The 25,551-nt window shown below is 42.2% G+C and overlaps 2 protein-coding genes across 11 annotated transcripts in view; one reads left to right on the top strand and one right to left on the bottom strand.

The window, feature by feature from the left end:
• Nucleotides 1–5,100, bottom strand: part of KIF20B (kinesin family member 20B) — a 42,788-nt gene extending 37,688 nt beyond the window's left edge. For both annotated transcript variants that reach the window (XM_069796581.1, XM_069796582.1), the window contains exons 1-5: nucleotides 4,936–5,100; nucleotides 3,266–3,422; nucleotides 2,652–2,738; nucleotides 2,422–2,538; nucleotides 2,092–2,230 (exon numbers count right to left, since the gene is read on the bottom strand). In XM_069796581.1, coding sequence (XP_069652682.1) covers nucleotides 2,092–2,230; nucleotides 2,422–2,538; nucleotides 2,652–2,738; nucleotides 3,266–3,421 — 499 coding nt within the window. In that variant the 5' untranslated portion in view covers nucleotide 3,422; nucleotides 4,936–5,100. The remainder of the gene's footprint in view (nucleotides 1–2,091; nucleotides 2,231–2,421; nucleotides 2,539–2,651; nucleotides 2,739–3,265; nucleotides 3,423–4,935) is intronic.
• A 146-nt stretch (nucleotides 5,101–5,246) lies between these two features.
• The window catches only part of PANK1 (pantothenate kinase 1), a 48,820-nt gene continuing 28,515 nt past the window's right edge, over nucleotides 5,247–25,551 (top strand). The window contains exons 1-7 of one of the 9 annotated variants that reach the window (XM_069796587.1): nucleotides 5,247–5,490; nucleotides 6,490–6,611; nucleotides 10,318–10,494; nucleotides 12,910–13,108; nucleotides 13,750–13,912; nucleotides 14,298–14,393; nucleotides 14,650–14,768. Coding sequence is in view for 2 of the 9 variants with exons in the window: in XM_069796584.1 (XP_069652685.1) it covers nucleotides 25,297–25,546 (250 nt within the window). In the remaining 7 variants the exon portion in view is untranslated. Of the gene's footprint in view, nucleotides 5,491–6,489; nucleotides 6,612–10,317; nucleotides 10,495–11,583; nucleotides 11,633–12,901; nucleotides 13,109–13,749; nucleotides 13,913–14,297; nucleotides 14,394–14,649; nucleotides 14,769–25,100; nucleotides 25,547–25,551 lie in introns of those variants that run through there. The other 8 variants (XM_069796586.1, XM_069796589.1, XM_069796590.1 and 5 more) reach the window with 8 other exon arrangements.

The following is a 25,551-nucleotide window of genomic DNA, read 5'->3' as shown; positions in this document are numbered from 1 at the left end:
GTTTTCTGTATTTTCAAGGTAACAGAAATATCTTAAGAGTGTTTTGAAAGGCATTTGGCTTTCAGCAACATCTCATGCTCTACCCCTTGGACAGTAAGGGGCCTAAGATAAAAGAAAAACTGCTGGAGTATTCTGCATAAGCTTAGCCTTAAGAAAAAAAACAAACAAACAAACCACAGCCAACAGACATTTAATAGAGATTTGTGGGTTTTCAATCGCATTTCATAGGCTGCCTTCACACTCTCTGTCAAGGAAGTAATCCTAAAGTAGCACTGATAACTGATCTCTCAGCTGCAGTCCTGTACTAATTTCACATACCCTACATAAAAAGTTCTAGAAGACTTGTGAAGGCTTACTCCTTCCCCTGTCCCATACCCTTTTCTCAGAGCATACTACTTTTGCACCTGAAAGGCAAAATAGTCAAATAAAAACCTCAGTGCACACTTGATCTTTCTGAATCCAGATGCAAGTTTGAAAAGGGTTCACTTGACTTTAATTTCTAAATCAGAGAAAAGAAGGGGAGAGAGGAAGAGAAACTACTGTCCTGTATCAGACTGACAGCATCTTCTTCCAGACTGATTTCTCCTACTCTTGAGACAGATAGGCAACACAGCTAGTGCTATAACTGATAAAAGCCCAAGTCAGAACTTGTGCAAAATCTGGTTGGCACTCAAACACCAAGCTAGTAACCAAATAACATATTAAGTTAAAGTACTGTTGCATTACATTTCTTCATCCTCATCTCCTCTTTTCCCTAATTATTTTTTGTTTATTGTAATGCCACTTGTAATTCAACTTAACATGAACAAAGTTCACAGTTGCTGGTGAACAATGAACAGTCCAAAAAAACCTGCTTCATCCTTCACTTCAGTCCTTCATCATTGACTGAATACGGGCTCCCATGTAATGCCAAAGTGGAAAGGCTATATTGACAACACTGGGAATAACAGAAGAGAAAATCATGGCACCCAGCAGCAACATTCTGCCCTGCCAATTCTTATCACAAGTCGATAGTTAAGTGCTAAAAATATAATACCATGAAAAAGTCTCCAGAGTCTGAGAAGATATGAATCAAAAATTCTCACACAATACACCCCAAACTAGTCAAGCATGAGGGGCTGTATGCTTTAGGAAACTTAGGTTTTGTTATTTACCTATTAATTATTATGACAGGGAAGAGCATCCCATTATTGCCCCAGATTAATGATAACTGGAAGTACTGGCAGTAGTCTTTAGCTATAATCCACTTAACAGAAGATCACTTAGAAGACAACATCACTTCAATAAAGATCAATTTCACATGGCACAAAACTCATTGTCTTTCTACTACTTCTGTGTATAAAATCAGCAGTATAGCACCTAGAACTGCCATTTCATTACAGGAGAAATTCCTTCCATGTGAATCAAATCACCTCATTTGTTAAAATGCTTTAAAAATAATTAAAGAATGACATCTTCTGACCAGAAAGTATATTGAGCTTTAACAGTACAGAATAGTGCATCAGGAGACAAGGTCTCCCAGGATATTATTAAGCTCAGAAACTTGAGACAAGACAAAAATACTTGGAAGTAATCAAACATGTTTCAAAACATTTATTCTCTGCCTATAATAATTGAAACAGACTCAAATATTATTTCTTATTTTAAGACAGTCCATATAAGATGCCTATGACTTATAATAATTAAAAAAAGTAACAAAATGCTAGTCTGGTGTAGAGTGACTTACACACTTTCACATCCTGATATATAAAAGATATATTTTCCTACCTCCCCCTCCTCCCTGAGGGGGGGGTCCCTCTAGATACTTGCAGGAAAAAAGACAAGTCACACACACTTGGTTGAACTTTACAGCCCTACAAAGCAGTATGACTATGTGTTCATGTAAACTCTTGCAGTGACTCTGTCTGTTGGTAGTTTAGTGGTATTTGTTATGGAAGGAGACTTTCAAAGGCTATTTATAAATATTCAAGAGAAGCAAATGTATAGGGCCTACAGTTTAAATAAAGGAAAAAGTTATAATATTTCTGCTAGAAGTAATCCTCACTTAAAAAAAGGGAAGTTCATTCAAGGAGAACACATTTCTACTTATACCTTGGAATGTGTAGGTTTTCCCAGCATTTGTAACGCCATATGTAAAAATAAGACGATTATATCCATCTAAGAAGTCTTGCACTGGTTGCTTCATGGTACCTTCAAAGAATTCTTCTTGAGTTGTTTCAGGTCCAAACACCTGAGCATTACCAAGAAACATCTTCATTTTGTTTAAGCAATCATTAGAGACTTTTAAAGAATCTTTTAAATTCCCTATGTTTATAAAGGCTATCGACAGTTTAAAAATCTAGTTTGCTTGGTATTAAATAACATACGTTAAACAACTTTTTCCAGAAATAAATTAAAGACTTTTAAAGACAATTCATTTACTCGTGAAAAAGTGAACTTCTGTATCATCTGTCCAGCAGTTTTTTCACTTAGCCGACTCAAAGAGTTTTTGGGGGGCTTCAGTATGATGCTTGTTGAGTCTTCAAGTAAAATACAGTCCTATCAAAGGAAGCACAATCAACACAGGCATGAAGAGAGTATAGAGAGCTCAGCTTACAGGAAAAAAAATACACATACGTTTAAGGTATTTTTTAAGTAAATAAATGTCACACCTGCAATTCATTTTCTCTTTCCAGCGATGACAATGGCCTAATACGCAGGCAAACTTGTATGTGTCCCTTAGACTCCAAACTGTTCCTCTAAATTAAAAAAACAAAACAAAAAAACCCCAACAAATTAAGTTAGAAATTTGACTAGATTCTGTGTTTGATAACTAGCATGTTAAGGCAGTTTTCTTTTCATCAGGCTATTTTGAACAGATTTATTTGATGACGTGAGAAGCAAAAGTAATTCATTACATCAGCTTTTACAAGTGCTTAGGCCCCTGCAGAAGTTTGCTGTGATAACTTAGAGTTAATAGTCTTGCAACACATACAGGCACTACATTCAGGCCAACTAGAGATCAAGAATGAAACCCATAAAAATATTCAGTGTTTAAGCTGCTCTGAACAGGCAATTAGCCTCATTCACAGAAGACTGATGCACCCAGTAAGGTATCAATGCAGTGCCACACAAATTAATCTAATTCTATGCATCTCCTCCAAATTAAAAACATCCTAAAGATGCTTCTCATCTTATCTGTAAAATTCTGATTATTCTTATGGATGAAAAGACTAAGCTTATTAAAAAAAAAAATACCCAAACAATACAAATATTACTTTCTTACCTGGCTTGTGTCCGAGCTTGAAGAAACCGAAGAAAATTCAGCAGAGAGATCTGCTTTAATATCATCCACATTTACTGGTCCTGTTCTTTGAGGCGGCTCAACACTAGCAATATAGGATGGTCTGAAAAATTTATCATTATCCAAAGTCGGTTCCATCCTGCAACATAAAATAAAACTATTTTTTTTCCTCTCTGATCACATAAAGTAGAGCTTCTGAAGTGCCTTAGAAGACAAGTCAATTTGAGATTGATAGCTGCAATTTCTTTAATGAGAAAGCTTTCTTCACCCTATTCATAATTGACATAGCAAGTTTCTGATAGCTGGGGAGAGGGTCTGCAGAGGGGTTCACATCATGATGAAACAAGAACAGCTGTTCCTCTTTCAACGAACAGCAACTGTTTACCAGGGAAAAGCCTTACATGTATACCACAACCTTGCTAAAAACCATGTCTGACACGACAGTGCCAAAGCACTTAACAGCTCAGTCTTCCTATCTAGCCTGTAAAAGGCAGATACAGGACTTCATGAATCTAGACAAACGTCACCAAGCTGCAAATGCTGTACATAAAGTAAGCAGCAATGTTTACTTTGTTTTTTCTAATCTACAGTTTTTGTCAGGTAACTGCATGAAAACCAGGAAAAACTTGGCATGAAATATTACCACAGCCTGAACAAACACTGATCTGTGAATAAGCCACTACAGGAAAGAAACACACCTGTGCTGTCACAATCTAGAAGTCTTATTCATCAGCTACACAAAGTCACACTGCAAAACCCTTATCAGGCCTTGACAGGAAACATAATTTTTAGATAACTGGCATTTTAGCTGCTTTAAATCTAAGCTGATTTTAAAGTGTGATTTGTCAAGATTATGCTCCCGTTCTGTGCCTTTTTACATAAGGGGAGAAAGACAAACATCGAGCTATGTGTGCAAAGCTGGAATTAAAGTTGTTTGTACGAGCCCAGCACGCAGACCAGAAAGGTTCAGCCACTGACAGCATGCAAAACCCAAGATGGGGACTATCCCTCTGTCTCCACGTGGTGTCACACAGCACTGTAATTGCCTTAGCTATTCTGGTGTAAACAGGTACGTTTCCTGGCTGTAGCCACTAAAAGGTACTTGTATACTGGGATACGTTATTGTAACTGCTTACCGTGACAAGAGCGTAGAGCCGCAGACACCCCAAGCGAAGGGGAACGAGAGCGGCACACACAGCCAACAGTGGTCACAGCCCGCGCAAGGAAGGGTAGAAACGGCTCAAGCCGCGCGACAAGCCTGGCAGCTGACATCAACCGTGAAGCATCAGCCCTTACACTTAAGAAAGATTAAGAGGAAAGTTTCCCCCTGCAAACATCAACCTCTCCCTTCCAGGCGTCGCACCGTTTTCCCGCTCTCGGGACGCTGCCGCGTGGCTCCGGCAGCACCGCGGCCCTGGGCCGGGCGCTACCCGCGGCTTGCGCGCCCCACGGCGGCGACGAAAAGTTTTCGCGCACCGTAAGGCTGGTAACCACGCTCGCGGCAGGGAGAAGCGCGGGGAAGAGACCCCACGAAGCACCGCCCGCCACGAAGGCCGCCCACGCTGCTTCCCATCTCCGCGACCCCTCAGCCCGCAGCCGCCGCCGCCTCCTTCCCTGCTCAAGCGACAGCCCCGCAACCCGCACGGGCTTACCCGAGAGCCTACGCCACGCCGGGCGGGGCGGGCCTGGCCCAGCCACCGACCCCCGCCGGGTGAAGGCAGCCCCGCTCTCCTCTCCGCTCCGCTCACCGGCCGGAGAACCGCCGCCGCTCACCGGTACGGCGCAACCGGCACGGCCGCGGCTTCTTTTCGAATCCGACCAATGGGAGTGCGCGGCGGCGGCGCCGCGCGGCCTTCTGGGAGGGCGGCCGTTGCTGCGGCGAAAGGCTCGACGGGAAGTGTAGTCTTGACGGGGCGGTGGAAGGGGGCGGGGCCGGGCCGAGCTGCCTGGCTGGCGGGGCGGGGGGAGGTTTGCTCTCGGGCGGCGGCGGGGCAGTGCGATGGGGGTGGGCTACGAGGGGGTCTTTACTGAGACTTCTGAATCGCACGCACCCAGAGCCGTCAGGGCCTGTCCCCTCGGCGGCAGCAGGACCTCGACTGCCACGGGAAGGCGCCCTGCCCTCGCCTGCCCGCCCCGCGGCCTGCCCTCGCCTGCCCGCCTCGCCGTCTGCAGTGCCCGGGCTTTGCCGGTCTGGCAGGAAGATATATGTAAGTTCAAGCTTGTCGATACTCCGGATGATTACAGTGATGCTATTTCCACAGGCGTTCTGCAGGCTGAGAGGCAAGCTGAGGCTTTGCGATCTGTGTATGAACAGGATAATCGCTGTTTGCAGGTAGTGAAAGGGAAGAGGCCAGGTGACCTCAAGCTGCAGATGCCCTATATCCAAGCAGGCATCAGCAGAATTGGGAAACTCCGGTTTTAAGTTCAGGCTGTGCTTGTTCCTCACCCTGGGTTACAATACTGACAGTGGCAGCTGTGGAAAACACTTTGTAAGGTATCTTTGTTTAAAACCTGCCCCAGGTGGAAATTATTGTTTGGTACCAGGTTTGCATGACAGGGGCTTAATTTCTTAAGCTGCAAGGAGAGAAATTCTTTGGCTGTATTTTCAAAACAGTGTCATAACGCCAAACAGGTCATCCTTTTCTAGAATGCCAGGGTAGGAAAATGTACAGGGTCTGGTAACAAAAATCACCATAAGTTTCTCTTTAGACTCAGACAGGAATTCTTTGAACTTTAATAGGGAACGTCTGCCTATTTTTAATGGAAATAAAAGTAACTTGAAAGTAGTCAGTAACTACCAAACCCAAATGTTTGTCTTTCATTTGAAGAAAAGAATGCCAGCTAGTGCAAGCAATTCTGTAAAAGAATAATTCTACGCAGATCATGTATCAGCTGTTTTGATGAGGTTGTCTTTAAGATTAAATCCGATCTTTCTTTAAGCAGAGGCTATGTCATATCAGTAAAAGATGTATACTTGATTTCAGTTCAGATGCAGGCCATGTTGCAAGAGTTGGTCTGTTTTAATGGCAGAAAATGATGCAACTTTGAATTTGAAATTGTTTGCCAAACAAAATTGAAAAGCTCTTGTAGACATTCTTTGAGACTTAGGCTAACTTTTTTAAAAGTACCTTAGTTTCTATCCTGAACAGAACCGTGAATTCAAACTACTGAACTAACCTAATGCCAAACCACCTTTTTCATACCAGGACGGGACTGAGAATGGCTCTCAAAGAGAGGGAAAAATTAGCTCCTGGGAGCAAACCTGAAAGTTGTTCTCTTCCACTTGTTGGAAGGGAAAACTGAAGATCTTCTCAGAATATTTTGCAAGGTATATTCTTAAGAAGGTTGGGGGCTATTTCCTGCAGAAAATTGTTATTGCTAAGTTGGGGCGTAACAAAGCTCATGGTACAAGCAATATTTTGGTTTTGTTTGAATATTACATTTCTGAAACTGTTTTTATAATACTGTACATGCTGCATAATTTAAACTGGTATCTCAAAGGACTACCATCAACATACTATAAGAGCAAACTAAAACACAATCTAACATGTGTTCCTAGCCTCACACAAACCATGATAAAGAAAACATTAGATCAGCATAACCAACCCAGCCTGTTTTGGAGTGGTAGATGATGAAACTCCATCTATGTAAATAACCTTTATGGCTTTCCACCAGTATATTCTCCTTAAAGTGGTTTGTGCAAGGACAGCCAGTTGCAATAAAAATATCTGCTGCCAAAACTGTTAACTCATTAGCCCCTGAAATTTGATTATGTTGCTACTCAAATGCTCTATAACTTGTGGAGCAAGGTTGCCACTCCCCAAGGGGAAAAGATTTTTCGTAAATGACTTGTTACAACTCTGACGATTACCCTTAGAAACTCATGCTCCTTATAGTTGGGACAGGACTCAAAAGTTGTGGATAGTCTACTCATGGGAGTGATGAGATGATGCCCTATGAGACAGCATATCTCAGCTAGCTTTTACATTGCTGTCAGAAGTAGAGACACAGTCAGCACTGCTGGGACTTGGCCCAGCATCCTTCAGCACATCTGAGCAGCAGCCAAACCAGGACTGGCTTCAACTTCTTTGTACTCAGCTCACCTTCCCTCGGGAATTAACAAAGTACTTCAGTTTCCCCTCAGCACTCCTGGTTCTGCTGTGCTTCCCCATGCCCCGACAGCACTACCTTCCAGTCCTGGCTGGAGGCAAAGTCCTTCTTCTGCAGGGTTTGTTTGGAGCTGACTGGCAAGAAAGCTCCCATTCCTTGTCACACAGGTATCTTGGAGGAAAATGGTGTGCTGCGTTATCTTCTTGGTAGTCTGCCATGTCAGCCCCTTTTCACCCCTGTCTTTCAGGGCAGTGCTTGTCATTTATCTTGTTGTTTGCACCATCCTGTGGATGTATTTCACACTTACTTTAATTTGAACCTGTGTAGCGGTACCCTCACTGTCCCACTCGCATCAGTTGCCTTCAGGTGACATTATTTCTAATGCATATACAGTTGATTTTATGAACTCATGACTTTGCAGGCTGTTTGTTTGCTTATTTTGCTTCAGTAATATAGAGAGGTTTTGCTTTATCATCTCTTTTAAGCAATGAGTTGCTTCTTCAGTCTCACATTTCCCAGTTCGTTCAGTATCATTTTTCTATGGCTGACTTTTGATTCTTTACCTATTCGCTTGTTTCCTGCTCAAGACTAGCTTTAAAGGCACAAATTTAAGAGAAAAAAGGCTTGGGTTTGTCAGTGTGATTTTTGTGCTTTAGCGTGCCTATGTTCAAGCTTTCTCTTGAACCCAGCGGCACGCAGGCCGGTCACCTGCAAGCAAACAAACGTTCGGGTTTGCCATCCTGTGTAAGTTGACTAGCACGGCGTTTCTGCCTTCAGACAGACGCGAACGTGCGTCAGATTAACTACCGGAGACGAGGTGACACGGCCCAGAGCGTGAGGCTCGCAGTAACGTCCAGCGTTAGCGCCTCGGCCCCGCCGCAAAGGCCCTACCGGCCCCGCTCGCCCCGCAGCGCTGGCGGAACCCGCCCCAGCGGGGAGCGAGGCCGCCGCCCCGACCCCGCCGGGCTCTCGGGCCGACCCCCGGCGGAAGACGCCCGGCCCGGGAGCGGAGCCCGGCCCGGGAGCTGCCGGGGGAGCCGGGCGCGGCCGCTCCCCGGCTCGGAAGGCTTCGTCCCGGGGGGGGCAGGTGACGGCGTCGGGGCCCGGGAGGTCGCAGCGGGGCTGGGCGTCCCCGGCCGGCAGCGGGCAGGGCCCGGCTCTGCAGGGGCGGGGGGCGGAGGGGGCGGCCCGCCGGGTGTCTCCGGCCGCCGCAGCGAGGCGAGCGGCGAGGCGAAGGGCGGCTGGCCGGGGCGTCGGGGCCCTTTTCCCGGGGAGCGGGGGGGGCGGGCAGGGGCTTTCTGCCAGTCCCCGGCCTGCAAATGCTGCGGCTGTTTCCCGGCTAATTTAGTTAACTGAGTAATTGCGGGATTTCGGGCGGGGTGAGAGGGAACCGTCACTGGAAAGAGCTTGTGGATGGATGGTCGTGAGGCCGCTCCCTTGAGGTGCTCTGGGAGCGTAAAATACGGTCCGGAAAATGAATCGTAGACCCAAGGGCAAAGAGGGAGCTTGAGGAGCACATGCCAGGGTGAGATAGCCAGCCAAGAGCCTGGGGAGGAAGGAGGGGATCGCTGATGGGCATCTGGAGGCAAGCCCTAGTGCCTGGTGCTGGACTCTCTGGCCACTTTGCAGGGCCAGGGCTGGCGGCTCCAGCTAGTAAGGTGTTGGGGTTGCCTGTGTTCTGTGGTCGTCGTTATTTGAAATGTCATTCATTGAGAAGAGAAGAGACAGGGAGCTCACAGCTGGAGACATGGTTGTGTTAAGAAGGCTTGTTTAGGTAGTGCTGTGGGAGCTTCTTATAAATGCAGTGAGGCCACCTGGTGCCATGCCAGTGTTTTGTGGAATGAAAATGTGCCACATGCGCTCAGCATATCATTTTTAAATCTTCATTTGAAAACCTGTGCATGGCAAGCATAGTATTACTCCTTGAGCAGGAGCTGTATTGTCTTACATAGGAGAAGATTTGAAATATATTTACTGAGATGTATTTTGTTTGCATAACTCGAGACTTAGTCTTTGGAAAGAGTGCAACTGAGACAAAAAAGCTATCGTTGTTTCTTCCTGCTTCTCCCTCAACCCTCTGGTTATTCCTTCTGTCATTCTTTGAATTATTGCATAATTCTCTGATGTGCTAAAGAGATCATTTCAGCTGTAACCAACCTTTCAATCCTGTAATTGAACCAAAAATTTCAAAATCTATTATTGTCTGTAATATGATAATATAAACAATCACCATTTTGAAGGTCAGATCTAGAATTTTGAAATCAGAACCTTCCACCTCTCATCAACAGGCTTAAAACGTACCTGAAGACATAATTGTGTGTCTTGGATCATTATGCTTACCAAGTGTATGAATGTACTTAGGTTCTCAGGTTCTTTTAATTTGAACAGCTCTTTAATAAGCATGTGTAACGAAGTGCCTTGTAGTGGTAGTGTTCTATACTGGCTCTAGTGACTAAAGCAAATGAATGTCTTGGATATTCTGAGGAATTAGAAGTGCAGTTAATTTTTTTCAGTATTAGTGTGCTGTATATTTTCTCCACCTACCCATCCATATTTAAATCTTTTGTTATGAACAGGGGCTTTTCAAGGCAGGATCATTAGGGCCTTCCGTTAGGGCAATTGTACTGATGTTTTCCTAATATAGTGGGATTCTTAACCTCACAAGGGCTTTTTAACATCATCACGGCATAAATTATGATAAAATATGTTTCATAAATGTTTCTATGATATACCCTACTTATTTGAACTGCCCTATTTGTAGTAAAATTTAATAGGCTATCAAGATGAATAATAATTGAGAAGTATTTTGTGTATATGTGTGTGTGTATATATATATTTATATATATTTTACTACCAAAGGAAACTGAAGCTTTACTAACTGGAAGGGAAAAAAAATTACTTTTTTTTTCCTCTGCCTTTTCTAGGGTCTTTCTGTAATGCCGGCAACAGATGCTATAAGGCTGCTAGTGATGGCTACATACTTTTCTTCTTTATTGCTGAAAGGGGCTGAAGCATTTAGACCGAGTCGGCTGATCAGGCCAAACAACACAATATCATATTAGTCAATATAACAGCAAAAGTGGTCTCCGTTGGAGAAAATGGTAAGAACTGTTTTCACATTGTGACATAAGTATTTGTCCTATAAATGTGTCAGCTGTTTTGTCTGCCTGACATAGTCGTAGTCATGTGGCAAATAGTGTAATTAGTTATCAGGTGTTTAAGATACATGTTGCGAATAGTAAAACTATTGTTTAAAAAATGTACTGTCAAAAGTTTTTTGTGAAATTTTATTTATACAAGAAAAGATAACTACTCTTAAATTGTGTGCTGTGTTATTTTTAAGAACAAGTCTGCATACATGGCTTTTCCATAGAACTGGTTGCTAAATATAGTTTCTGGGGCATTTGTGATTTGCCCCAGAAAATTAAAACTCCATCCCAACCAGACCCAGTACGCTGTCTCACTCTGGGTTGTGATCATGCTGAGTCATGTAAACCAGGCACTTCTGAGCTACTGGTAATCACATAATTGGAAACCTTGACAGTGAATCCACAAGCAGGAAGACTGACAGTTGGTATTGATGAGGTGTGTAATATTCTTCCCTCCTAGTCAACATTAGACTGATGTCTCAGGACATACTGGTAGAAATGGGTCTACAGCTGGAATAATAAATTGAATGCTGTACTTAGAGAAGTCAGTATGAGTTTTGCTTCTGTTTTCACATAGCAATGATCTTGCATCTTAGTTTTCCTATGGATTTCAAGTCCTTACATCCTTTGGACATAAAAATGGAGCAGTATTGTTAATACAGAAGAACATATACAGTCCAGGAACACTGGATACTTCAGAAAATGTTTTTTATATATGCTGCTTATATTTCATGAAGGGTATTTGAACTGTGTATCCAAATTTTGTTTGGTTCCCTGAAATGCCTCCTCTTTTTTCTTTTTTTTTTTTTTTTTTTTTAAATTTCTAAACCTGTGCCTAAGTTCTGCAAATACTTGCATAATGTCTTTTTAGCTCCAAGTCTGGGACTAGGCCTGTTGCCACTTTTTGCCATACATGATGTTAATTATTTTCTTTGGAGACAGTGTGTTAGCTTGTAACCTCCAGATTAAGGGCTGGGGATGAATTCCAAATCTTATTAGTAAAACTTTATTTCTCTCCATGTGTTGTTGATTCTTTTTCAGTCATCCACAGAGCTGTATAAATACCAACATGGGTAACCATAATTTAAAGGTAAAAATCTCAGCACTGACTTTCCTAAAATGAAACATATCTTTGAGTTTTATATCAATTGAGGTTTCAGAAGTTTTACTTCAGTTCCAGGCTGCTTAGGGAAATTCTTCATGGTGTAAGAAATTCAAGCTTTAATCCTTAGGATTACTTTTTTGAGAATACTGTTTCTTCTTTTGTAGTGTTACATAAAATACAGGCTGTAAATAGCTGTCTAATGGTCCCAGAGCTCTCAGAACAGCCCCAGAAAGTCTTACCAAAGACATTCTGTTGATCGTTACATTCTCAACTTTTGCTCTGTCATCTTACTAGAAACTTTACAAGATAAATAAATTGGAACATGAAGTCAGTACATATCTAGAGTAATGCAATTCTGAATAGGGAAAGTAACCAAGATATATCTAAATATATGCCAGATATATAGCTGATAGCTGAAGAAACAGATTTCCGCTAAAGGGGTGTGTGTGTACATACATATACACACATTCCATGTAGAAGCCAGAAGACTGGACACTTCCGTGTCTCAAAAATACAAGGTCCCTCAAAAAGATGTGTAACATGGACTAAATCCAAGGAGCAGGATGTTCTACAGTGTAGCCATTACAGTATTTCAGTGTAGTATTACTCATCTTTCTGGCTCTGACGCCCAAGACAGAGCTTCTTTTATTCTTGGCAAGTGTCAACTGTCTCTTTTGACCTCAGAGACTAGTGCCATTCTCTGACATTATGTACCGTTCCTCAGAATGTCATCATGGCTTTGGGCACTCAGGACTTCTCCTTGAACTCGTGTGAACGTGCGATTGGAGTAGGATAGTCACGCCACTGACCTTCAGATGTTTTAACTTGGGCTTCCTGTAGAGCCAGTGGCAAGAAATGCTCAGAACAGTTTCAGGCCCAAGTTAAATTCTTGTTCTAGAAGTGCAGTTATGCCACATGGTACAGCTAAGGAATATAACCATAACCCGAATTGCCCTCTGGAGGAACCTTGCTTTCTTCACTAGCCTCTTAGTTTAGATATCAAAATTAATGTCTAGTATTGGGTGGCACAGTTATCCTACAGCATGATAAAAGGGCAAGGAATGAACATTTAGCAAACAAATTTCTTAACCCGTGACTTATCTTTAAAGGACTTGAAAATAATGGCTTTTTGACAATAGCAAATGGCCCAGGGCATTTGCTGTTTTGGTCTGAAGTCATCTTTTTTTTTTCTTTTATTTCTTTTTTTCATGTTTCTTTTTTCCTTTTCTTTTCTTTTTGCTTATATTTTATTAGTATTTCAGGCTGGGCATTGCCCATCCTGTAGGAAAAACAGAAGGCAGGGAGCTTAATACACACTAGACATCTTCCCTGCATAGAATGAAGTCATACTCCAGAAAAGAAGAGCCTGTATTTGTGCCATGCAGTCGGACTACAGTGCTCTTTGCAGTCCTTGAGGAGAAAAACAGTCTTCTTCCCTGAAAGTGGACCAGCAGATGAAAGGTGATGAAAACTCATGAAGTCTCAGCTGCTTCTCAAAGGGTGGATTAATGAACAGCTAATTTTTTAAACACATTCTTATACCATTATTTTCAGCCAAATCAGCAAGTAGATCTATGTGACCAAACAGGTGCTGGGACAGCAGAAGAGCAGACAGAAATGCTGGTGGGACAAAAGGGCAGTGCTGCTTCTCTTCTGTTAGGCAGTCCTAGATTGGCTAAATTGCTTGTGAAGTCGCATCTTTGGCAGTTTTTCAGCAAGGAGTCAAATAGGCAGGTGGCTGGCTGGATTGCAGTCTTAGGGCATATCCAGACTTGCAGAGTTAAGAGTATTTCCAAACGTAATTCCACATACAGTTCTCAGTTTGGTGTTGCCCTGCCTGATGTTGTCACAACATGCTGCAGCCAAGGATAAGCAGAGTTTTGGAACAGACCAGATTACCCTACTGAAAATTTGCTCACAGCTGAAATCTGAAGAAATGGAAAGGTTTCCACTGAAATGATGAGTGTTACCAAGCACTGGCTGATCTGACCCTCTGTAGTCAGAATACACCCCATTTTGCAAAAACGGAGATGTAAGCAGTGAAATTCCATTGTTAGTAATTCAGTTTTGTGCATCTGAATTTCCCTTTGCTGTTTCAACAGATTATAGGATCTGACTGCAGTTCCAGTCAGGTGCTTTTGTGTAGTGTTGCCAAGTACTGACATACTGCCACGTTTCACCATGTATGTGGGTGCACTGAAGAATACACACACATTTATAAAGCACCATAAGATCTTTCTGGCTGAAGGGCATTATAAAAAGAAGGTAATTATTCCAACAATAAATCCAAATATTCTATATAAAGCAGATTTTGGCATTGTGAAAAGAACAAAAACATGGAACAATTTAGAGGTAAGGAGGAATCCTTTTATTTTGAGGATAATATTAGCATAAAGTTAGAAATTAGTCATTCTCTAACTCATTTCTAACTGTGTGACTCATGCTCTTGGCAAATTAATTATCCAAGATAAGTCACTCAGATGCTAAAGTTTTATTATTGTTTTAATCAGATGGCTATTTCTGTTACAAATAAACATGAGGCTTGATTTCAGATAAAACAAATGTAGCTATACCCTGAAAATTATGCCACAGTGCTGCTTGAGGATGTGTTACACATGCCAAATGTTTTTATCTGATATTTTGTTTTCAGTTTTAGGTGGATGGTGTAGCTAGCTACTGGGTGTCTAAAGCAGCCATGGCCACCAAGAACCTCAGCAGTGAACTTGGACAAGGAAAATCTAATGTGGTGTGTATTTCCTTCCATCCAGGAACTGTGATTTATTAAAGCCTCATCACAGGAACATTCTTATGAATAAACTTTTCACCTCAGAATTCTTAATAAATTGTTTGATAAATATTGTTGAGACCATTAATATGGGGATGATGGGAAGATCCATGCCATCTTTGCTTGGGACAGATATAGTACCATATTGTTGGCTGTAACCCTCTCTCTTTGTTTTGTTTCTTTTTCTCTCCCCACCCTCCCCCTTCTTCGGCTGCAGTTTGTAAGGTAGCATCACGGTGCAGGTCTGATCTGATGAAACCACAACTAATGCTGATGCCTGCCTATGATGGGAAGAGAACACAGACCACAAACTTGGGATTTCTGGCCTCTTATTAGGCAAGTCTGTTGCTCATCTTCCCCTTTCGCCCCCAGTTCCCTTTGTTCCTGTCCTTCCTCTGTATCATTAACTCATTGAAGTTCAGTGTCACTGGTTGCTGGGAATCTACTTTCATTTGGCTATACATACACTCTTCCCTAAAGAAGTCAGATGTTACCTCCATGTTGGATGTTTATCATCCAATGAAAATATGGAACACAGTTTTATTGTAATAGCTCTGAATGATTTTCAGCTGAAGTAATGAAGAGGAAAGTCTGGTGCATTTTAGTGAGATGTTCATGTTTCTCAACTATGATTCTTAAATTGGGAGTTTAAGTTTCTAGTAACATTAGAAATTATTCATGTTCATTGCAGATACCTATACATCCTTATTCTTAAAAAGTAGGCTATTTGCTAGTATAGCTGAAATTATTCCTGTACTGAGACAGGAGAATGTCTTAAGAAGACTGCATTGAGTAGTAGTTTCTGTTCTCTTTATTTTGTTCAGTTGTAAATGTAGTAGACAACAGATGAAATAACTGTTGACGTAGACAGTAACACAAATTATGTCAAACAAGGACTTCAAACAGCATGTTTTAGGTCAGTAACCTGTGTGCCTAGAACTTCGATGACACTGATAACAGCCAAATGTCATAACTTATGTGGATGTACATGCAAAGATAAACAGGTAGCTTTTCACTGAATTTTACAAGCAGAACAGCAAAATGTCAGTGAAGTGAAAATATATGTTTCTAATAGGCTCAAGGAGCTTCAACAAAGGAAGCTAATACTGATAAGTTAATTTGGTGAAACTGCAAGCAAGGCGGGTTTTTTGCTTGCTTGTTTGATTTTAAACCTAAAGGGATCCTGTTTTCAATATGCAGCTTGAAAGAGCAGTCTTTCCAAGGCCCTACCATATGAAATGGAAGACAGCATGTTCTGTCTGATGAAATGCAAGTTTGGCTGCTAATCAGCCAATCCAAAGCATTGCTAGATTAATAGCCAATTTTGCTGAGAATACAACTTCTGGGGAACTGAAGCTGTTTCTTGAATCTATGACTGGCTGAGAAAAACAGGAATTCCTTTTAAGAAAATTAAGATATTCTGAAGTTTTTCAAACAGAAGTCTTTCAGACTTCATTTCAGCACTAAGCCTGCCTAGGCAAATAAGTTAAAAATCTGAGAATGACTCTGGAATACTGCAACTAAATTTTCCAGCTGGGGGACATGGGTATTTTAGTTTCTGTTTTGGGTCAAACTGATCCAAATATGGGTTTCAGTTTGGAGGTGAGACCTGTCTGCAAATCCTTTCTCAGCTCTCTCACTACTTTATGTTTTAGCATTGTTGCTTTTGTTTCTTTAAATGGGAGGTGAGAAGAGCAGTTTTCACAGTTTGTGAAGTGTCTGAAGATCTGTGGGTACAGAGCACTACATAAGTGCAAAGTATTTAAATTCAGAACTATGTTATGTGTTCTTCCTTTTTCCTTATGCCAGTCTGCTGTGACTGAAATCAATCTGCTTATAATCAAATTTAAACTTGGTTGGTGAATAGGGGTGGAGAGTTGGTGGGGTTTTTTGTTTTAACCACAGACCTTCTAGTTCACTGAAACTAGGGTTCCAGCCTGATTTCTCTCTGCAGGAAAGAGATTTTAAAAATTTTTTTTAAATGTTTTCATTGATTAGGTAATCTTTACTAATCCTATGAAAACAGTCATAATGTGTCCATCCACTGCTGTTTGCATTTGCTTCAGAATGTGAGAATTAATCTGCTCTAAAAATGACTTGGTTTATGTATGCATTGTTTAGTTAATATGTTCTGGGAGAATCTAAGGTCTGAAAATTGGCAATAAGAAGGAGGTCGTAAGTCAGACAGCTTTTCTTGGTTTAAGATTTTAGGTCATGCATATCAATTCCAGTTTATACTAGATTGCAGTTATGCCTGTGAATGGAGACTAGATCATGTCATGTAATTTGTGGGGGTTCTCTTACTTGCAATCCATGACCACTGATGCCTCATAACTAATGCAGCAGTATTTTCCTCATACCTTCATCTAATGGGGTAGCTGTACCTTTCTTTCTGGCCTGTGTGCTGCTTTTTTTTTTTTTTCCCTTCCCCTTTCCTTCTAAGAAGAAATGGAATGAAGATAAGATACATGTCTCCTTTGGTATTTTAAGGACATTTTATAAATGGAGGAAAAGCAAATCAATTGGTGCTTGCTACTTGTAGAGCAGTCAGGCAAAAAGTATGAGAGATTGACATCTTAGCCCTATCAGTTCTGTTTTCAGTGGATATACAGAGGTTTTGTAAACAAAAAAGGTATCTTTGTCTCCTGTTGTACAAGAGATACACAGTGCTTTTGTTTTCTCTTCCCATGTGTGAAATGGCTGGCACCAAAAGTAACTCTGTAGCTTCTTTACCTGACTTCCATGTCAAAATTAAGGATAAATACAACCAAATGTGATTAGCAGTGTTCATGAGATCAAGGAGTCTGATTTACCATTTTGGGTTAAAAAGAACACTTGTGTATAATTAGGACTTTATATCTGAGTGTCAAAATAATGCTTTGGTCCCAAGGTGTTCAGCCATATGTTACAAGGTAATAGAAAATCTTTTGTGCTCCCTGGTACTTGGCATATATGTTTCTTACACCCTTTCAGGTTAATCATTGATTCAAAGAACTTGTTTTGATGACCCAGATGGTCTCTTTGAGTCTTAAATTCCCATTAGACCAAGTGTGTGTTTGTATTAGTTATGTTTTATTGCAAGAAAGCAAATATTTTGGTGACACTAAGGTTCCTGCAGTGAAATGCAAGTTGCCCTCTATGCAGGAGAGACCCTGGATGTTACTTTCTATTGTATTTTTTTCACAATGTATCTAATGAGAAGACAGAAGTCTCTAATTATAGTCCTGGGGTTTTTTTGTGTGTATGTAGTTTGTATTGACCATGTGAAAACCTGAAAGCTCTAAATTAGCCACTTGAACAAAAAATGCATTGCACAGAACAGACTATTCACTGTAATACTTACTCTGAAAGGTCACCAGTCCCAGAAATATCAGAGCATGTAACTATGGCAAACTAACCCAATGTTAGCATAATGTTTGGTTGTTTCCCTTCTTTGTTACTAGGTAGTTGAAGTCTTTAGGAACAAATTTGTCATTTATAGCACAGCCCCTTCCTACACAAAGACTCTCATTCTTTGCAAACATGGATTAAAAAAAGATATTTTTGGAAAGACTAGCATTTGATTTTTATTGTCTGTGGTTTCAGCTTAATCTTACGAGGACATATTAAATGGTTTGTTCAGCATCAAAAACCTAAGCAAATCTTTGGTTTATCTATCTGAAAGCAAAGTCCTATTGTTCAAGTACTAAAGTTTAACTCCAGATTAGTTTTGGTGTTTGGACTTAACCCTGTGCTTAAATGCTCTTTCAGACATACACTTCCTTGCTACTCAGGGTGGTTGAGGAGAAATACCAAAGGTGTGTTGTGTTTCCTTTTTGTACTGATTCCCATCTGTGGACTAGTTTGGAAGAAGGAAGATAAAAGCTCTGTGTCCTTTCTACCTCTGATGGACACTGTGTTTTCCCTCCTGGGTTAGAGGAGTAAGCCAGTTTTGTCTAGTTTGGAGGTATGTATGTCTAGCTAGAATAGTTCAAAAAGATGCCTTTTTTTCTTTTCCACATACAGGCATAGGAAGTCTGATTCCCTGTTGTCACCTGATTTGTAATCATTAATATCCATGGGAATTTCATGTCAGCATTTAAGCTCTGGGAATACAGACCAATGCAAGTAAAAAATCTCGGTGCAGCTGAGTATTGATAGGAGAACCAGTTTCTCCTACTCTTCAGATGTGGCAGTGCTGAATGAGGAAGAGAGAGTCTTTTGTAATTATCAGCCATTCTGTTGTTGTCTTTCAAAGAGCTTGTTTTGAAACTGTCACTTCCCTCCTGATGGCATTATGAGGAACCATATAAAAATGCTGAGTTAAAAAAAAAAGTGATGACATTCAATCAAGCAAAACCAGTATGTATACATACATGAGGGTAATTGTCTATGGAGGAGCAGTCAGGAGCAAAGGCCATTGTTTTCTCTACCAAATGCTCTGCCACTTGTTGCAATCATTTTTTTTATGATGATGAACAGTATTTCTCAATCAGTGGGTTGTGAACTTGCATGTTTTCCAATTACATTTTGTATATTTAAGTTTGATAGTTAAAGATAAGCAGCAGTACACTGAGCCAAATACTTAGGTATGAGGTAGAGTGGATGAGGGCAAAGGAGAGTGTATTTAAAATGAGATTTTTAGCTTATTTACATACCTAATAGTTTGAATCTATTACCTGGTTTTTCCTTTTTTTACAAACTCTCTGCAGAATAGAAACTATAACATGGAAAAAAGAGGATTCATCTCCAAAACCTACTTTATCTTTGCTGGCTTGTACTCCTAAGCAATAATGAAGGACTAGATTTTAAATCTTTACTAATTTGGGGGGGGTTATTTGAAATGTCTGAACTAAGGCACTGAAGGCTTTTGTTTCCTATAAAAGATGGGCACCAACAGCTCTGCCAGGGATCAGTTAAAGTTGTGGGGAGCAAATGCACCTGCAAATTAAGTTGTAATTGTCTAGTTGGACACAGAGAAACAGAGATATTGGCAGGGAAAGATTTGAAAGAAGGTTCTCACTGTTTTGTGACTGCTGCCTGCTTTTTTTTGGTTGGAATGAAAGAGAGCAACCACAGTCTCTAACCTCATCTCAGAACTGCCAGAGGATAACTGTAGAAACTCCTTGGGCCACTGCAAAGTCTGGCCACAGGGATGGGCAGGCTGGTAATATCAGACTACACCTATGTACTCTTCTGACTGTTATTCCCTAGTCTTGGCTGTTGTTGTTAGATATCTAAGTCATGTCCTAGTCCAGACAACTGTTTCCAGGTAGCATTGATACTGCCTTGCTTGGACACTCAGCTTGGCGTTTGGGCCAGAAGATCTATCTATGCCCTATTTGTCATCAATGAAATGGAAGAACATTGCCCCTGAGGGCTGTTAAGACCACCAAAGCTACGTTCCTGCTTAGAGTGCCTTTCTCCATCTTTCTCTCCCTCGATGAAAGTGAAGGGGAGATGAGCTTCAACTCAGTGCAGGAGAAGAGGGCTTTTCTTCATTAAATCATCAGGTGTTGTTTAAGTGTCACAGAAGGCATAACTGAAAGGAGCCTGCACCAGGAGGTGGGTGGGGAGGGAAGGAACTGATAGTCTCGATATAATCTTTCTTGGCCTCAATCTGGCAAAGATTTAGGCATATGACTAAATTTATGCCCTTCACTTCCTCTGTCATCTGCAGTCAGTTTCCCCTCTCAGATGTGTTAGTGTTTGGGGAAAGCAGAATTCTTGTGCTAGCTAGCTGTTGTCGTAGTAAGGCTTAGCTTTCTTGTGATCACACTGATAAAACTACAGCCCTTTGGGTCCCTTTCTAAATTCTCTGTCGTTGCATTTTCCAGATAAGAATTCTGCACAGTTTTAGAGCTGTTTTGATTTACACATCTGTCATTTGTCATTATGTAGTTGTTATGTTTGACTGTTGGTCTTCTAGCTCTGCAATTTAAAGTAAGGGAAAAAGAGCATTAAAATATATTTTAAACATGTGCCTACTGAAGGGCCTGCATACACCAAAAAAGTATGGGTTTTTTTCCCAGTTCTGAAAAGAAATTAGGAAGAAATACTGGACTCCTAGACTTGGTACTTTCCTTTTGATATCTGTGATATGTGAATGTACCTAAAACAAATCAACAGTGTCTGATTTTTTGCAAGGAATGCTATTAATATTTTTATGTTAATTTATTAAGCTGTACTGTATTTGCTTTATTTTCAAAGGGGAAAAATTGAATAAGAACTAGTATGAATTTTGTGCAATATAGAAACATAGAAGGATAAACATAGAAGTAACCTGAATAGAAATATAAACAGGAATGGTGGAGTGCCAGCAGTCACTTGAGCATAAATCTGCAGGCAGCTATGCCAGAAGTCTTGTTTCATTACACTCTTTGCATTGCTTAATATAGCTTTTATAAATTGAGAAGATGTGTACATGCTCCTCATTACTGCATCTCTCCAAAATATGACCAAAGCTTTGTAGCTGTCTGGCTTTGAATTAGAATAACACCACTGGTGGTCTCTTAAGAGGTTTTTTTTTTGTTTTTTGGGTTTTTTTTTGGGGGGTGGGGTGGTTCTTGGGTAATGGATTTACATGTGGACTGCACCTGTTTGGTGCTTATTTTAGCTTAGCCTCAGACCAGGGATATGGGAGCCCCACGGAATGAGGGAGGAGTTGCTAATCCTCATAGGTTCCTAAAAATTTCAGGCCAGGCTGACTGATGATAACATACCTGAAAGGGTGTTTTATTTTGGTTTGTTTGTTGTTGTTTTTTTAGTTCCATTGGTTATGAAAATGTAAGGGCTAGAGCACAGCACAGAGTTAGAGATTTGCAGCCTGGCTTTCTGTGTTTATAAACAAATAAATGGAGGTGATAGAAAGCTGGGTGTATGAAGTGCAGGTGGGCACGGAATAATCCATGAAGTGTTTGTCATGCAAATGTGTAATATGCAATGAGTCGGTACAGTAGGCTTGCTCACTGTTCTGAGTCCATTTGTGTCCTGGATTCTTCAGCATACTATGTGTTCGTAGTCCTTTTCCCACTAGATTGCTGGTTTACAGTGAAATATATAGGAAAATATTTAAAAATAAAGAAGTAGTTTCCACCTACTCCTGTTCAGAAAGGAAGACAGAAATACTGAGTAAATGTTAATATTGAAAGAACTGGAAGCATCCTTGATTTTGTTTGTCAATATTGCACCTCTACCTGGGTTGTTGTCTTGCAAGTTCAGACTGAACACTGAACTGGCTCATAGGGTTTGTTTAGAAAGTTAGGACAAAAGGAAGAGACAACTTCACTTTGGTTGCACCAAAGTGTTAGTCACTGAACATGCCATGACTTCATTGACAGATGTTGTGTGTTCCATGTAGTTCTTGATTTGCAACAACTTAAATATATATAAAATATATATAAATTAATATAAAGGGATGTGGAGTAGGCAGTAACATACTGAATGTGTCTATGTGGTATGAAGGCGGGAGAGTGCAGTACCTCTTAGAAACAATACCTGCTTTCAGCCAGTTATGCTGTGATGCTTTGTCTCATAAATATTACGGATAAAAAACCAGCATACAGCAGGTCTTGAGCCAACTGTTCAACTGTGAGGGTAGCAGGATAGTTTATTTCTACTTTTTGTCCTTTTTGGAAGAGATGACATTATTACTTCTGTCATATTTCTTCTGGACTGTGTTTTCTAAGATATTCCAGGTTTTCCAATACTAAGCATAACATGAGACCTTTATGTCACCACTTTAGCCCATGTGCAGAATATTAGAAGAGCACAGGCTGTCTACGTCAGGCAATGAGTTCATGAAATGTTGTGCTGTGGTTCTACCTGAAGCTCACAGCTGATGCAGAATAGGATGAACCGTTCATCTGCTCCCAGTTTCAACTTTATCAATGCAAAAAGCTCAGGTCTTTTTCCCCTGAATGCCAAATGGATTACACTCTAGTTTGCTTGTGTCCAAAATAAGCAGTGCTGTATACACCTAAGGACATAAGATTCCTTCATTTTAAACCCTTACAGATGATCACATAATACATTAAACACTCTAGTTTGATTGCTGTTGTCCTAGTTTACATTGCAGAAGAGCTGAAGAATTCTGATATCAAAACTGAAGAGGGTATATAAAACCTTTCTAAAAGCTCATTCCAAACCCAAGCAATTGTAAAGAAAAATAATATGAAGAAGGTGGTATTTTGCAGTGCAGAAATCACTTCATGTGATATTCATGAGTACAAGAGTCTGAAATTGTTTTGATAAAGCAGCACAGTGGTTTGAAACTTAATATTTCCACAACAACGCGGAAAGTTGGGAAGGTGTTTTCCTCCTTTCCTGCTGAAAAGCTTACATGATCAGGGAAGCTTGCACACTTAGAAGTGAATCTGTCCCTGTACATAAAACCTGTCAATTGATTTGGACTGTCTTTAACGTTTCTCCATTTTTATATTTTCTCCATCATTATTTGAGGTGACATTTGTTGTTGTTATATGCCATTGGTCTACACTGCCCCTGAACTTCTCAGTGATTTGGATCATATCCTAACAGTGTTTTCCTGACCTACCCCTTCTGTTCAGCGCAGTCTAGTCTACTTCTATCGTGGGCATAACTGTGCAATATTTACAGCAAAATATTAGGGGAATATTTAATTAGAAATAAAAGATCAGAAAGAACCTCAGAAAGGTGTCTAGGCCATGCATTCTCCTTGCTCTAAGTCAGGACCAGCTCTACCTAGGCAGTTCCTAAAAAGTTGCAGCAATGGACAGTTGAGTCTTCCAGTGCAGTCTAATGCTTGTCTAACTTCATTCTAGGAAACGCCTCAAGTCTAAACTGAATTTCCTTTAGTGCAGTTACCGCTTATGAATTCTTTCTTGTTTCTCAGCAACTGTGATATGCCTCCTTTGCTGTTACCTGTTCCAGATTTGAATATCCCTTCAAATCTTTCATTTCCTAGACAAAAACTTGACGTTTTCATTTAATCCTTTCTTAGTTATTCCAGAAGTTTAGTGCCTAAAATTGGGCACAGTACTTGAAACAGGTACTGTATTCCATTGCAGAGTCAGTGGAAGGACTGCTATCCTACCAGGAGGAAATGTAAGCATGCAATTAAAGGTGGTCCTGCTTTTGTTGGAGTAAGGTAAAAAAGTTGCCACCCTACAGCTGAGATACAGTAACTGCCCACGTGTCTGCTCCCAGTTACACTGCAGTTGCAGAGAAAAACAGGTTTGCGGGAATGATCCCCTGTTCTGCATCACGCTGGTTTATGGGCAGTCAGTTTCTGCATCAGGGACGGAGAAGGGGACAACCATTGCCAGCTGGGGACGGTAGCAGCAAGGATTTCTCATGCCCTGAGAGGTCTGAATTAACAAGGGAAGTTCATAAAGCGTAACCAGCCAGCTGCCTACAACTGTCAATACCAGTGGTATGAAGGTCCCTGCCAGTCCAGGCATCAGCCTTCTGATTTTTAGTTTAAACATAATTCAGTAAGTTAGGGAGTTCTCAAAGAATTTCACAGTTTTGGAAGCACTACAGCTCCTTCTAGCAGTAAAGGTATATAGCCTGACTTCCAACCCTCTTCAGGGCAGTCGTTCTTGGGCTGGCAGTTGCAGCAGTTGCTTATGCATTAGGATATGAGGAAAATTTGGATTGTTTAATCACCTTCAGAACATTGGTTACTGGTTTTTAGGAAGAAAATTTTACTTGTTCTTTGATTTCAAACACTCTTTCTTCATTTCCCCAACTTCATGTGCATGTTTTTCTGTGGCTTGCTCCCAGTTGCCTAAACAAAATGTTGTGGTCCCAGTCAAGAAGTGGAGAGAATTTTGGGTTACCTCTCATGAAGCAATTTCTTAATGGAGTATCCCTTTCTGGAGGCAGTTAGAATAGCTCTTCATTCTTTGTAGTTGTTTTACAGTGGAGGGCCTGTGTCCTGTACTAATTTTAGGTGTGAGGAGGAGCCATTACGTGACCTGTGTTTACTTTAAGGACACTCATCCATGTAGTGACTGGCAGTTTGTATAAAGAAACGACCTTCATGTGCAGAGCAAAATTCAATTAGTGTTTCTTTTCAAGTATACACGTGACGCCGCAGCACAGTTCGCCCAGTTTTATTTTATGTCCACTTGATGTTTAATACGTTTCATTCAGAAAACGTCTTTACACTTGGGTGTCTCAGTCAGTGTCAGGGAGTAAATCACAAGTCACGAGATTATCAGTGCTGTGCAGGGAAAGCCAAGACACTAAAAAAGCGTGAGGTCAAACTCATTCAAGGTCACGCTTGTCCCTCAAAGCTGTTGAGGAAACGTGCGCCAATACAGACAAAAACTTGAGCGTTGATGCTGATGCCCAGATAATTCTGTGCGAGGTACGAGGCGCGCTGGGGGTCGCACGCACAGAGGCCTGCGAGGCGCAGAAGCCCCCGTCACGTGGGCGGGTGTGCGTGTGGGCGCCCCGAGGCGACGACGACCCCGCAGCCGGTTCCGGGGGCAGGCCCGCCCGGTGCGCGCCAGCGGCCGGGGCCACGGGACCAAGTCACACTGGCATTGCGCCGCTTCCAGCGTGACCGTGCCCCCCGGCCAGCCCGCACCGTGCGAGCGGGGGCCCGCCCCGCCGCGGCGCGCTCCCGGGGCCCCGCAGGTGCCGGGCGCGGCGGCCGGGAGCGCGCACGTTAACCGGGGAGGGGGGTCGCCGCGTCCCCGGCGGAGGGCGGCGGCCGCCCCTCTGCAGCGCGCTGCGGGCAGGACGCCTGCGCCGTGCGCCGCCGCCGCCGCCGGCGGGGGGGCGGGCGCCGCATCCCCAGCTGCACGGAGCTGCGGGCACGGGCGCCGGCATGAGCGGAGGCTCCGCCGCGCCCAGCCGCAGCTGAGCCGGGAGACAAAGGGGAGAGGCCGCCGCCATGGGGGAGCAGCTCCGCGCCCAGCCCGCCGCCCCGGCGGGGCCGCCGCCCGCCGCCTCCTGCTCGCTGCTCGGCGGGCTGCTGCAGAACGGCTTCCACCCCGCGAGCCAGCCGCTGAGTAACGGCGGCTGCGGGGAGGCGCCGCACCCGCTGCTGCTCCGCCCGGAGCTGCCGCCGCTCGGCCACGGCTCCCCGGCCAAGAAATGCAGGCTGCGCCGGAGGATGGACTCGGGCCGGCGGCACAGGCCACGTAAG

This window comes from Haliaeetus albicilla, chromosome 11 (assembly GCF_947461875.1).
Source record: "Haliaeetus albicilla chromosome 11, bHalAlb1.1, whole genome shotgun sequence".
In the NCBI taxonomy this organism is placed as follows: domain Eukaryota; kingdom Metazoa; phylum Chordata; class Aves; order Accipitriformes; family Accipitridae; genus Haliaeetus; species Haliaeetus albicilla.
This window is presented reverse-complemented; position numbering and strand designations above follow the sequence as displayed.